Below are 15,742 nucleotides of genomic sequence, written 5' to 3'. Positions count from 1 at the left end.
AGAGGGTCCATAAATTAATAAACAGTGTGGACTAATGTGCTCGCTCCTCAACGATGAGGTATCCCTGGTACTATTGTATTACAAAGTTCCTGAACTTTGAGGTTCATGTATACTGTAGTACAGTATGTCCCTGTTTGGCTTTTAGTCTTTAAATGTCACAGATCCCATGTGTACAGTCTCATATTGACACTATTTTGCCTTGGAATCTGACTTCTAGAAAAAATGACAGTGGACCACTTGGTTTCTCCTTGGCTCTTTGTAGTTTGCAGTGTTTCCTCCAAACTTCAAGCAATCTAATATCTGAGCTACATTTCTGAGTCCATGACATTCCTTACATAATAAAAACATTCAAAGTTACATCTAACATCTAACGGCATTTGTACACAAGGAGGACCCTATTATTATTATTAAATAGTTATTTTCTGTTATATTTTTGTCTGAAATATAATTAGGGGGAGCTCAAAATGACTAAAGAAATCTGAACTTGAATTAAATTCCTTACGATTCCCATTAATAGGCATACAAACGAGTTCCTGACGAGACTCATTTTGGCATGTAGTGCTTTGATTTTTATTGCTTGTGAACATTTATTAACTTAACGCTTTTATTTTCTTTTGGTTGCCAAGGAAGATGACCTATATGTGCATTCTGTTCTTCCCTTATTTTACTGTTTCTCTCACATTTTATTTACTCCTTGGTTACTGTAGTGCTAGCTGTCACTTTGAGATGACTGAACACTTTTGTGTTTACTATGCCAAAGCAGTCTTTTGAGTGAATTAGACCCATCAATTAAAATGCAAATAAAAATGAACATGAAGAACAGCAGTGACAGCAAGCAGTAAAAAATAAGCACATTGCTACAATATTGTTGCATACAGTCTTTTGTGGGGACACATGGCAACTAGCATTTAAAGGGTTAGTTCACCCAAAAATGAAAATTCTGTCATTAATTACTCACCATATTTTTGATAAAATCTGATGGAACCACTGTAGTCACATGAACTGTTTTAAAATGTCTTGCTGGCAATGGAGGCCTCACTGAGCCATCAGATTTTTTCAAAAATATCTTAATTTTTGTTCCAAGGATGAACGAAGGTCTTACGGGTGTGGAACGACATGAGGGTGAGTAATTAATGACAGAATTTTCATTTTTGGGTGAACTAACCCTTTAAATTAATACTTATTTTATAATAAACTGAATATATGTGATTCAATGCAATTGTCACTTCTTCACTTGTCAGATTTTTTCATACATTTATTGTATGCATTAAAAAAAAAAACAAGCGGCAGAGACTAGAGAAACAAATCCATAAATCCCAACCTCCAGCAATTAACATTTCTTTCTGCTTGTCGTTTGTTTGTTTCTGTATTATCCCCATCCCTAGGTTAGACGAAATGCCTGGGGTACTACAAAGTACATGGAACTGTATATAGTAGCTGACAACACACTGGTAAGCTGATGATGCCTGTGTCACGCTCAGTACTGCTAATTAGACACTTCCACATAGCAAAGTTCACCACAGGAATTAAGGCTTCAGAGCTTCAAATAGGCCGAGTTATATAAACTCTGCTTTAGAACCGGTGCTTTAAGCCTAGTGTTATTTTCTCATTCAAATGTGGTCACTGAGCAATTGTTGCTTAAATATAGAGTTTCGGAAGTGCCTTTTCGCTCTCTCGCACTCACTCTCTTTTCTTTCACTCCCTTTGCTGATATCTTACGTGTATAAGAAGTTATCAAGAAGTTATCAGTGAATTTAATAGTTTAATTTTTAGTTCTTATTTTTGTGAGAGGCATGCGGACAATCTTTCAATGTTACATTCTGTTGAGTTTTCTGATTGAATTTTTTCATACATTTACATTGAATCTGTATAATATTCACCAAAAGCCAAAAGAGGCAGGAGGTTATGTAAGATTTCATTACAGCTGGATTTAGTTAATCAAATTTCTCTGTAACAGGTTTTTGCTTTTTCTCATGCATTTGTATGTTCGTCTCGATCAATTTTCCTCCTGCCGTTTCTTCTTGTCTCTACAGTACAGAAAGCAAAACAAGGACCTTGACAAAACTAAACTGAGGATAATGGAAATTGCTAATTATGTAGATAAGGTATGTCAAGCCTGGTGCATTTCTTTGGTTCAGCGGTTCTGTTGACTGTTTAGACTGCATATTTGTTTTCTGAATGCAAAAATTAATAGATATCTGTATTATAATTATATTGAACTGGATAAATCCCTTTACCGTGTCCCTAATTGTTTGTTTTGGTCTGATCAGTTCTACAGAGAATTGAACATTCGTGTACCTTTGATTGGTCTAGAGGTTTGGACAGAACATGACCAGTGCATCATCAATGAGGAACCAAATTCAACTCTTTGGTCCTTCCTTCAGTGGAGACAGAAACTCAAATCCCGCAAGAAACATGACAATGCCCAACTACTCACGTTAGTCACAATACACACCAACCCTATGCACATATTTAAAACAAGACTGTCCTGTAACTTATTCTTAATGAAGTTTTTAAAACTATATTTAGTTATAAGTTTGCTTTATATAATTGCACATTATACATTATTAAAGGGATAGTTCACCCAAGAATATAAATTCTGTCATAATTAACTCATCCTGTAATCGTTCCAAACCTGTATGACATTCTTTCTTCTGTGAAACAAAAAAGATATGTCTATGTATTATTACTATTATTATTTTACAATGGAAGTCAGTGGTCAACAAGTGTTTGGTTTCCAACATTCTTCAAAATATCTACCTTTGTGTTCCGCTAAAGAAAGAAAGTAAATCATATTTTTTTTCTTCCTTTAAGGTTTTGTGTGTGTGTGTGTGTGTTTGGCTAAGGTTCAAAGAATGGCTCATACATTTTTATTGATATCATAGCTGAAATGATGTATTGTTTTCCCTGCAGTGGTGTGGTTTTCAAGGGCACCACCATTGGCATGGCTCCACTGGAGGGCATGTGCAGTCACGAGAACTCAGGTGGCATCAACGTGGTAAGAAAGCGTGCATGCTTGCATCTGGAACAGGCTGTAAACAGTGTGTGTATAGATTGTGTTTTTGTGTATGGTTCATGCGGGGATCTGATAAAATGATCAATAGCTCCCACACACCTGATTAGCCTCTTATTGGCTCTATTACTTTGTGTGGTGGGAGAGAAGCACTTTGCAGAATACTAATGTGGGGTGAAGCGTTTCTTCTGGATATTACACATGGTCATTCTATATTACATCAATATAGCCTGCTTAGTCCTACTGAGATCAATGAGTTACACAAAAACCTTTTCTTTTTTTTCCTTTTTTGGTTGCATATTACATTGTAAGAATCTGGAGCATTAAGGGTTGACCTACTATGTTCACACAACAGCATTTTCTTTCTATAATGATATTCTACAATATAGTTTCCATAAGTAACTATGTGATGATTTTTGACCACATGGGGTATCTGAGAGGATGAAAGCAGTGCAAATGCCAAACAGTAAAAATGAAATGTCACATTGTCAAAAAAAAAAAGGCACATTACAAATATTTTTATTTTTAGCTCTTTAACTGTCTCTGTGGTTACAGGCATTACTAGTGTTAGAGAAATGGATTGGCTTTGTTTACCTGTTCATTAAGTACTCTACCCACTTCTGTCTGCTATTTTTTAATTTATTTTTTGGTAAAATAAAATATCCAATTAAAAATTAGGATAAAAATGGCAGCTGTGGATGCCAGAAATTCACTGTAAAAATATGGTCACTATGATTTAGGTAACAGGGACGACATGTTGGTGCCTGAATATTTTATTTACAACTTTTCCACTGGTGAGCCTGCTATGCCTTGCAGCACATGGCTGCGGATTTTTGAAAATGACCTACTAGTTATTGAAGCAATGGGATGCTTAGCCAGAAAAAAGACGGAGAGCTGTACTGCTTCACTGTCTCAGTACAGAGGGACAACGGATTTCCTACTCATTGCGACATATAATGATGTAAAGGATGCATTGAAAGCCTACTATGTTAGCCAAAAGCTAACATAGTGGCTGAAAGGCACACCACACCTTCAAGCGGTCTTACAACAACTAGAAGCTGCTGGCTTGTAGCTCAGTAAAGACAAGTGTCGCTTCTGGCAAACTAGCCTGTTGTTCTTTGGTCGAACTGTTTCAGTGGAGGGTCTTCTTCCTGATGAATCACATGTATAGGCAATTCAAAATGCTCCTGCTGATTATCTGTCACGTTTGCCCTTACCTGCTTCTCCTGCAGATAATGCTGTTGCTCCAGCTTCTGTTGATGATGTTGATGAGGAGTTTGTTGCTTTTCTATCTGCTGCCTGTAATTCTCTGTCTGCAGCTGATGTTGATGCTGCATGTGCTTCTTGTCCTGCTCTAACCTAATTAGAGATTAAATTACTTCATACAAAGATTTCTAATGGTTGGCCTGCTTCACCCAAGGGCCTGGATGTAAAGTTGTTGCCGTACTATAAACTGTGACTGGAGCTGTCGGTTAAAGACAACTTTGTCTTCCGAGGCTCACGGCTGATTGCTCCTACTTTTCTTCGATCTGTGCTGGTCTCCATAGTGCACGAAGAACATCAGGGAGAGGTGAAAACCAAACAACACCTTCATGATCTCTTTTGGTGGCCAGGGATGGATGCTTAGGTTCATGATGCTGTACGTTCCTGCCATGTGTGTCAGCTCAGTGACAAAACTGTTACATCCTGCTCCTCTCTAGTTGGTGCTACTGTCAGATGGACCATGGCAGAAAGTGGCTATGGATTTAGTCAGGCCATTTGACACTGCTGCATCTGACTGCAGGTTTGCTATAACATTAACTGACTTTTACAGCAAATGGCCTAAGGTCTCCTTTACTCACACTGTCATGGATTCTGTGGTTTAGTTTCTGTCATCAGTCTTCAGCCGCCATGGAAATACATCGAGTATAGCTACAGATAATCGTGTTTAGTTTACCTCTGCTGCTTTCGCTGCTTTTCTGGAAGTAAGGAATATTCATCACCATTGTTCTTCTCTCTACTACCCGGCAGCTAATGGTGCTGTAGAGAGGTTCAACCGTGTACTCAAACACACTGTCCAAATGGTCATCCAGCATCTTAAGCCTCGGAAACCTGTGGTAACTTCTTGCAGGTGTACCATGACACACCACATGCTACAACTGGTACTTCACCCTTTCAGCTCCTCTATGGCTGGCAAATACACACAAGGCTGTCTATTTTGCCATCTGCTCCTGTGCACCCAGCAACTGCCAAGTGACCCACAACTGTTCGGCAAAGGGTTACGCGACTGCAACACAAAATAAAAAGTACACTCCATGTTTCCAGGAGCGGGATAAAGTGAGGGTACGGAATCACTTGTATGTTCATAAGGGACACATAAAATTTACTGATCCTTCACGGTTGCCAAAAGATTTGGGGTGGGTACAACTCTGGCAGAGAACACTGCTCACTACACACACACACTCATACCACTAGACCTAAACATGATGTTTGGAAGCCTAGTTGGTTAAAGGACTATGTTCCTTAAATACGATGTATGGATGTGTCTGCATTGTTGATGTAACTGTGATGTACTATTGTCCTTTAAAAAAGGAATCGTTGACTATTATTTTGATGTGTTGTGTAGTGACGTAACGAGTGGGAGAGAACGGAAGTGAATGAGTAAAGATGATGTAAGAAGTTTACTACTCAGACATCATAATAAATAGCTAGAAGAATAATAGCTAGAAGAATAACAAAGTGTAGTAAACGGCAAAACTATTTGCACTACAAAACAAGTATGTTTATAATTGACAATACATTAAAGTAATATGATAAGAAACATCTATTTGCAATTTCAAGCAGCATAACGAGCTGTTTTGTACAGCTGAAAATAAGTGGAAGCGGATGACACCGGAAGCCAGACACATTCAATTTACAAATGACAAGTTCATACATATACTTATAACCATATATTGTATTAAGTTACATAATGTTTATATGCCAATGTACTTGATGTACCAATATCTGCTTTGTACCTTATAATGTACTGATACCACTGTAATAACACAGGTGGTAAAATAAAAAGCCACATGACGAATCAGAGTTTTTTATAAGTCCATAAAACAAGGCCAGTAGAGTAACACACGACACTAAAGTAATACAATGGACATTTACGAAATATAACAGAAAATGTAACACAGTACACTAAAATGTACATTGCTGGTTGGACTCAGTCACTATGTCAGGGCGTCTCACAGCAGAATGCCCCCAATCTGAACTGAACTGCCTGGCAATTGCCTCTGGATGTGGTCGACACCAGGCGGCTTCGTCAGACGGCCACAATCACTGCTGCAGTTTAGGCCATGTCCATGCTAAGCAGGTTTTGTGGATGGTACATGCAGTCATCGCAAGAATGTGGCCATGGGAACTTTTCTAAGCAGAAAGTCATCTCGGTTGCTCCCCTAATTTCAGCTACTATGCTCAAGGCCTTGGTGGCAAGCACTGAGGGTGATCTGAGGGTACCAATGGAAGCATTTCCAGCAGGTGAGCCCATACAGACTTTCCATTCCTCAGCAAGCTCGTCTCTCCTGGTCGAATTCATGGATGAGTTATGTAGCTGTGCTTGCTACCACAAACATTGGGCTTGAATGGATTCCTCCTGACCTGAATGTTCGTGGTTAGATGATTTTCTGGGCTCGGAGTGCCGCACACAGCCACGATACGCCCCGGTTCCTTTCTTCCCGGAGGTGCTCGAGGAGATCACAAAGTCAAGGAAGGTATCTTTTTAATGCAACCTAGGTCCCACAACACCTCGTTTGCCCACTGCTAAGGTTCTTCCCAAGTGGAGCCGACCTGTTCTCCAAACAGCACTGAGAAATCAAAACAGGCTTCAAAGTGTTCCTGACAGGTGACAAAGTTGATGCATCTAGCTCTTGCAACAGCCGTACATCCACCGCTGGCAGCATAAGTTTGGCGGAAGCAAGCTTCCTTGGACTTGCACCCGCAGTTGGGGAAGTGCAGTGGTTACTTCCTCAACCTTTGCAGGACCATACTATTGCAGACCTTTGGAGCAAGGTAGCTGTCTCAACGTATTACGGCCACCGATCAGGATGCAGTGCTTCCTATGTGGCAACATCTGACCACAAAGCACCCACCACAAGTATGTGGAAAAACTGTTCTTCCTTGGTGCCTCTCAGGCATAGTTTGGACAACGACTATCTCAACCACTGGCTGATTCTAACTCACTCTTGAGATTTATTGTGTGTGAACAGGGACCTGGTGCTCAGACACCTCAGCCGATTGGGGCTTCAAGTCAACTGGGAAAAGAGCAAGCTCTCCCCAGTGCAGAGAATTGGAGTTGGAGTTCGACTCAGTCACTATGACGGGGACGTCTCATGGCAGAATGCCCCCAGTCTGTGCTGAACTGCCAGGACCTATTCAGACAGAAAAATGCAGTCCCACTAAAACAATTTCACAGGCTCCAGGGGCATATGGGGGCCCTGTTGATGGTTACTCTATTCAGGTCGATGCATAGGAAACCTCGTAAGCACTGGCTTTAGACTTGAGTCCTTAGATGGGCTTGATGCAGCAGCACACATCACATGTCTATCGCACTGATCTGTCGCTACTCATTCAGGTTTGATAACCTGCAGGCATTCTCTGTCAGCGAAACGTGCCAGTCTTGAAAACTTTGGGCTACTTGCCCAAAGTCCCCACTACCTCTTTTTTGGGACCAAGCGATGAACTTGCAAGCACTGTCTCAGGTTGAGGCAGACCCAGCCTTGTCATTGCTGTGTCCAGTACATACCCTGTGTGTTTAGTTGGACTGCATAGAGAGCTTTAGGTGCTTAAGCAGCTCTTTGTTTATTTTGGGGAACAGCAGAAGGGGAAGCCTGTCTCTAAACAGAGGATGACCCACTGGACTGTGGATGCCATTGCCTTTCCATACCAGAACCAAGGCTTGCCAGGGTCCTTAGCAATGTGAGCACACTCCACAAGAAGTGTTGCATCCTTCTGGGCTCTAGTGATCAGTGCCTTACTAACAGACATCTTTAGAGCACCAGGCTGGGCTACATCCAATACCTTCATGAGATTTTATCTCTGGGCTGAGCCAGTTTCATCCTGTGTGTTATTAGGTATGATCATGTATTCTGCTTGCACAGCAGGTTTCCCCTCTCTAAGGTGGTAACATGTGCTTTTTTGTTCACATGAGTTCAATGGACTATGAAATTCAGCTGAAGAATTTTATGCCAGTCCTAGTACTTGTGAAGTATGCCCTTGCAGGTCAGCCAGTGTAGGGCTAGGTGCTCCAAATGTAGTGTTTCCTGTTTGGCAATCCTATGTGATTTTCCACAGTACGGTTTCCCTGATGGTAAACCTGTGTCTTCCTGCTCTGCCGCCAACCCCTGTGTTTGTACAGCTCCTCCCTTTTCAGGGAGGACTTACCTCACATACTTCTTTCCATTTGTGGTACTTCCCGGTTGGCAAGTCTATGTGATGTATTCTCCACATGGTAACCTCCCTTCAGGCAGGATGTAGCCTCTGTAGTGCTCTTTTTTTTCTGTAAGAGACAGCTGATGCAACCTATTCCCACTTTAAGTACAGTCCTTACCATCCCCTCGTGGGGGACAACGTTGCTTGCGTGGGTTGTTGGGAAGGTTACAATGTTGCAAGTACACTTGTTACCTGGCACGCAGTAGCTTGCTGATATCTGCACCCCCAAAACCTTGTAACCTTGGTTCAGATTGTTGTGCCATTTTCCATAGAGACCTCTAGTGTCAGTACATCGACACAATGTCGAAGTGACTGACAGACTGAACGTCTTGGTTACTACTGTTCCCTCCATTCCCTGATGGAGAGAATGAGATATTGTGTCCCTCCTGCAACAAAGCCAAACTACCTGCTGAAATGGCCGGGAAAGTTTCGGCTCCTCAGCACAAACCTGAATGAGCGGATGCAAGCCACCTCCTTTTATACCCGTATGTCTGGGGGAGTGGCATGTAAATTCCGCTCTGCAATTCTCAATGGCCTTTTCTAAAGTATCAGAGGTGTTTGGGGCTCCCAAATGCAACCCCTGGTGTCAGTACTCAACACATCAGGGAACAGAGGTTACAATAGTAGTCAAGATGTTTTAAACCAATTAACAGTTTTTTTCTATAACATTTTTTTTTTAAATGTAGGGGGGGAAAAGAAGGGGGAAAAAAAAACATTTTTACAGTGTGTGAATATAGACTCACTGTTGAAATTCATGTGAGGTCTTGTCCATGACTAGGATTTGAGAAAGTATCCATTATCTTAAACGGGCTCCTGAAATTTAGGATTTAGAAAATCCATAAAGAAAAATCATTTGTAATACAACTCCATGTCAAATTTCACTATTTTTGTTGATATTATCAGTGCCGTCTGTAAAAATCAACACTGCATACCCTTTGCAGAGACATCTGTTTGTGCCTGCTTTTTCTAGAAATATGTATAAGTGTGTGTGCATTTATGTTTGTGTCATGGTATGAAGATAAAAGAAAGGCCATTCTGTTTGCCCCAGCCAAGGTACTTAAATTACCACCTGCAGGTAAAAAAAAAAACATTTTTTACAATTTATGGCATCATTGTAACATAACAAAGATGCCTTTGGAGATCAGAGATGTCCTCTGGGCTTCAACTGCCATTTACCTACTTTTGCACAGCAACGATAAAAGCCTGTGGCCTACAAATAGCCTTTATGTCCAATTTAAAGCATAAAATACAATTAATCTATCGCCAGGCAGTGAGAATGGCAAATACTCTAATCCTGTATATTCATCATTTTAGACAGACTCTTAAAGCAGTTCTCGAACTGCTATTTCATTTATTGTGATGTTTGTTATGGCTGGTAGATGAAATTATCTTTTCTTCCAGGACCATTCTGAATTGCCCATTGGGGCAGCTGCCACCATGGCACATGAGATCGGCCATAACTTTGGCATGAGCCATGACCATGAGGGCTGTTGTGTGGAAGCTACTGCTGAGCAGGGTGGATGTGTAATGGCGGCAGCTACAGGGTAAAGACTGATACTCTTCTACATTTGCATTACATTGATGCCTTTAGCAGATGCTTTCTTTTATAAATGACCTACAATGCAGAGCACAAATCACTGTACTGTAATTACAGAAAACATGCTAATTACACAACGAACTCTGGAGCACTTGCAAATAATTTTAACTTCTAATCATGTCACTACTGAACTAATACATAGACAAGATGCTACTGTACAACTACTGTAGTTGCTAATGATGAGTCTTTAAGGATGAGTCAAGCAATATTAGTCTCCACGTCAGGTTTCACACCTACAGGCCATTCACTGACCGTCTGATGTACACAACCATTCAAAAGTTATTTTTTTTGATTTTTTTTATGTTCTATTTCAAATAAATGCTATTCTAAAAAAAATATTAAGCAGGGCAACTCTTTTCAACATTGATAACATTAATAATAAGAAGAAATGTTTCTTGAGTACCAAAATCAGCATATTTAGAATAATTTCTGAAGGATCATGTGACACTGAAGACTGGAGTAATGGCTGCTGAAAAATCAGCTTTGCCATCACAGGAATAAAATACATTTAAAATATATTTAAAAAAAACTTTAAAACTTAAGCTAGAAATTTAAATTGTAAAAATATTTCAAAATATTTCTACTGTATTTTATCAAATAAATGCACAGTAGTGTACAGTATATTGCACATAAAACTGTGACACAGGCTTCTAGAAAATCTGCTAGGAAACCCTTTTTATGTGTGATACCTTAGAAAGTAAACAAGATACCATGTACATCAAGTTTGATTTGGCGGCATCTATAATGGCATTGCATGATAGTCTTAGGAGCAAATTTGTGATAAAGACTATATCAAAATTCTCCAGAAGATAGATGCATATCAAAGAGGCATGCTGAGAATCATTTTGAGAACACTGATTTAGAGACAGAAGGGGGGAGCAAGATGTTGTCAGCACACCAGTGGTGCCATGCAATTGGAGAAATGTTCTGAGAGATCTAGTATAAATGGAGAACAGCAGGGGGCCCACGCACTGAGCCTTGTGGAACCCCAGTATTAAGGGTGCAGCAGTTTCCAGCTTACTGTGTAAGAGCTAAGTAAGACATAAACCAGAGAAGACCCTGAAAGAACTTTTTCCTGGATAAAAAAACAGCTGCTAGCATGAGATCAAAAGTTGCTGACATAAGCACATCACTTATGGCAAGGATAGTAGTTTCAGTAGAGTGAATTGGTTTGAAGCTTGATTGGGCTGAAGAGAGTTAAGTGCAGGGCCCCCTGGTTCTTTTGACCTTGCAGTAGAGGAAAGGTAAGACAAAAGATCGGAGGAGAACACTTAGAGAGGATGAAAGTGTTTTACTTGTCCAAGGCATAAAAAGTTGAAAAAGTACTTATCTCTCTACTTTAAATAAAAAATTTTCATTATAATCCTGTTACTTGATTCATTATAAACCCATATTGGTGAACTAAGTCCACCTCAGTGTCTATGGCTGACTGTTGTTTAACTAATACTTTATTTTTTCCTGCTTATTTTCATTAGTGCAACTTTTGTTTTCAACCATTTGAATGCAGAAAAATGATACATATCCTTTTCTAAAATGGTCTGTAGGCACCCATTTCCAAAGGTTTTCAGTCGCTGTAGCAAAAAAGACTTGGACAACTACTTCCAGAAGGGTGGAGGAATGTGCCTGTTCAACATGCCCAACATGAAGGATCTGGTTGGGGGCAAGAGGTGTGGAAACGGCTTTGTAGAGGAAGGGGAGGAGTGTGACTGTGGAGAACCAGAGGTGATTTGTGCCTAAATGAATTATTGAATGGAATTACTTATTGATTTAGAGAATATTGAATCAGACCAATCATGAATTAGTCATTTTTCAGAGAACATTATAGGGTATGAAATACTTGTAATAAATCAAAATTTGATAGTTAATATGGGTTACCATTGATTATGTCTCATTTTTATGCATGTATTATTTATTCATGGAATGCTGATATATTGACAACCAGCAAAAAGTTTATTTTACCAAATGGAAGGTAGACACTTACAGTATCTCACAGAAGTGAGTACACCCCTCACATTTTTTGTAAATATTTTATTATATCTTTTCATGTGACAACACTGAAGAAATGACACTTTGCTACAATGTAAAGTAGTGAGTGTACAGCTTGTATCACAGTGTAAATTTGCTGACCCCACAAAATAACTCAACACACAGCCATTAATGTGTAAACCGCTGGCCACAAAAGTGAGTACACCCCTAAGTGAAAATGTCCAAATTAGCCATTTTCTCTCCCCGGTGTCATGTGACTCGTTAGTGTTACAAGGTCTCAGGTGTGAATGGGCAGCAGGTGTGTTAAATTTGGTGTTATCGCTCTCACTCTCTCATACTGGTCACTGGAAGTTCAACATGGCACCTCATGGCAAAAAAGGATCTGAGGATCTGAAAAGAATTGTTGCTCTACGTCCCAGAAGGAAGCCTCTTCTAAAGGTGATGCAAAAGAAAGCCCGCAAACAGTTTGCTGAAGACAAGTAGACTAAGAACATGGATTACTGGAACCTTGTCCTGTGGTCTGATGAGCCCAAGATAAACTTATTTGGTTCAGATGGTGTCAAGCATGTGTGGTGGCAACCAGGTGAGGAGTACAAAGACAAGTGTGTCTTGCCTACAGTCAAGCATGGTGGTGGGAGTGTCATGATCTGCGGCTGCATGAGTGCTGCCGGCACTGGGGAGCTACAGTTCATTGAGTGAACCATGAATGAGCAGAGCATGATCCCCTCTCTTCAGAGGGGATCTTCTTCCAACATGATAACGACCCCAAACACACCTCCAAGATCACCACTGCCTTGCTAAAGAAACTGAGGGTACCTAAACCCTATTGAGCATCTGTGGGGCATCCTCAAATGGAAGGTGGAGGAGCGCAAGGTCTCTAACATCCACCAGCTCCGTGATGTCGTCATGGAGGAGTGGAAGAGGACTCCAGTGGCAACCTGTGAAGCTCTGGTGAACTCCATGCCCAAGAGGGTTAAAGGATTAGTCCACTTTTAAATACACTTTTCCTGATAAATGTACTCACCCCCATGTCATCCAAGATGTTCATGTCTTTCTTTCGTCAGTCGAAAAGAAATGAAGGTTTTTGAGGAAATCATTCCAGGATTATTCTCCTTACAGTGGATTTCAATGGCTACCAACAGATTGAAGGTCAAAATTACAGTTTCAGTGCAGCTTCAAAATATCGCCTTGAACGTACTTTCCGCTTCCGCATTCTTCATAACGCTTACGCTGAATGTCCTACGCCTTCCCTATTCTACTTACGGAACGAACGCGGCGCCAGTTTAGTTTTTTTCCATAACTTTAATAGGGAAGGCGTAGGACATTCAGTGTAAGCGTTCTGAAGAATGCGGAAGCGGAAAGTACGTTCAAGGCGATATTTTGTTTATAAAGCATAAACGGTTGTATTTTTTTCGAAAATGACCGATCGATTCGTTAGATAAGACCATTATTTCTCATCTGGGATCATTCAAAGCCCTTGAAGCTGCACTGAAACTGTAATTTTGACCTTCAATCTGTTGGTAGCATTGAAATCCACTGTAAGGAGAAAAATCCTGGAATGATTTCCTCAAAAACCTTCATTTCTTTTCGACTGACGAAAGAAAGACATGAACATCTTGGATGACATGGGGGTGAGTAAATTTATCAGGAAAAGTGTATTTAAAAGTGGACTAATCCTTTAAGGCAGTGCTGGAAAATAATGGTGGCCACACAAAATATTGACACTTTGGGCCCAATTTAGACATTTTCACTTAGGGGTGTACTCACTTTTGTGGCCAGCAGTTTAGACATTAATGGCTGTGTGTTGAGTTATTTTGAGGGGACAGCAAATTTACACTGTTATACAAGCTGTACACTCACTACTTTACATTGTAGCAAAGTGTCATTTCTTCAGTGTTGTCACATGAAAAGACATAATAAAATATTTACAAAAATGTGAGGGGTGTACTCACTTCTGTGAGATACTGTAAATGTTATCAAATCTACAGTGGAAAAATTGTTCCGTAGCAAAGTGTGACCGATGAAAGCGTTTAAGTATTTTTGTTTGATCGCATGTCATGTGTAGTGTAACGTATAAACAAGGTAGACAGAGAATCCAAATGCACGCACAACTTTAACAGAGAAAAGACAACACTGATAATCCAAACCAGACACTGACAATCCAAACCAGAACACCATGGAGAGTCCACACAGGAAAAACTAGAACATCCAGGAAACAAACATGATACAAGAATCCATTCAATGACTAGCAAAACACAACTGAAAACACTGGCTTAAATACATAGAGAAATAAGGGATAATTAACTGCAGGTGTGTTCAATGACAGTAACTATGGGAATTAAAAACAACACAGAATAAAGGAGACTAAACACAGGAAGTAAGCTTAGAAGCAATGGTAACAGAGCACATTTTAATATAAGAGTCCTAACAAAACAACACAAAACCAGGATTGACATGTAGAGAGGGTGACTGTGATTTTGACATAATCTGTAAACTTGGCTCTCAAATCTGATTGGTTGATTGGAATGTTTTTCCCAGAAACAACAAAGATATCGATCCAGGAACATGTTGTACTTGGTGAAATCACGTTCATCATGTAGAGAGAAAGAGGAGAATCCCACTGTGTTTGACAAGCTGTCAGTGTACAGTACATATAATGGCTGGATGATTTGCCATCTGGTGTAGGTAGATTGAGGGAGCGTCTGTAACTCCTAGTCAATACATAAACACCTGGACTACTGTTCTGGATTTTACCTGCTGCCAATACCACATTCATTGTAAAAATACCTCAGAGATCAGCCCTAGTTTGAGAGGTGTTATCATACACCTTTGTTCTAACCTTTTAATCCAAACCATAATCTTCCGGCCCTCTCTACTTCCATGAATACGCTAAAATAGATTTGACAGTGCAGTCCTGTCATGTATGCATGTCCTTTTTCATTATAGTCACTGAATTACACCATTTGTTTATTTCTAGTGTTATAATCATAGCTGTCAGTCGCACTTGATGCTCTGAAACCGTATCAAGCAGAATAGAGGTTGATGTGTGTGCTTATATGAGACCGAAAGAGACTGTGTGTGTGACAGAGCGTATATTTGTGTTGTGACCGTTTCCTCCTCATTGAACACCCTAAAAACACCACACACACACACACTTCCTCCCCGTACTCTATTCATTTCCAGCTGTACAGTATAATTATTGGCCGTCAAACGCCTCCACGCTGTATATATCAGTGTCATACATGTCAAACATTTTTATATGCAGCTGACATCCTGTGCAGTTTCTCTTCTCGATTTATTCTTTTCCGCACTTTAATCGTAGCATGCAAGCAGGCGTCGTATATATATAATATATAATATATATTATTATATATTATACATTCTATATATATATATATATATATATATATATATATATATATATATGAGCAATATCACACGAGTAGCCGTGCGATATGGCTGTATATCAGCACGCTGTGATTCGTCCGTAGGCACGAGGCCGCAGGCCGAGTGCCGTAGGTAATCACAGCGTGCTGATATACAGCCATATCGCACGGCTACGAGTGTGATATTGCGTTTATACAACAGTTCGACGGCACGAGTGTGTAAATAAATAAGAACAACAACGGAGTGTCTTTAAAACCCTCTTTTGTGCAGCACTACTTCCTTCCGCCACGGATTGAAATCTCAAT

The 15,742-nt window shown here is 40.1% G+C and overlaps 1 protein-coding gene across 1 annotated transcript in view; it reads left to right on the top strand.

Annotated features, from left to right (window-relative positions):
* The window catches only part of adam19a (ADAM metallopeptidase domain 19a), a 110,707-nt gene that overhangs the window by 70,007 nt on the left and 24,958 nt on the right, over window positions 1-15,742 (top strand). Inside the window, 6 exon segments of the mRNA XM_048185268.1 lie at window positions 1,386-1,451; window positions 2,034-2,105; window positions 2,271-2,437; window positions 2,914-2,998; window positions 9,869-10,011; window positions 11,609-11,786. Coding sequence (XP_048041225.1) covers window positions 1,386-1,451; window positions 2,034-2,105; window positions 2,271-2,437; window positions 2,914-2,998; window positions 9,869-10,011; window positions 11,609-11,786 — 711 coding nt within the window.

This window comes from Megalobrama amblycephala, linkage group LG3, assembly GCF_018812025.1.
Source record: "Megalobrama amblycephala isolate DHTTF-2021 linkage group LG3, ASM1881202v1, whole genome shotgun sequence".
Taxonomy (NCBI): domain Eukaryota; kingdom Metazoa; phylum Chordata; class Actinopteri; order Cypriniformes; family Xenocyprididae; genus Megalobrama; species Megalobrama amblycephala.
Note: the sequence above shows the minus strand (reverse complement) of the source record. Positions and strands in the feature narration are given on the sequence as shown.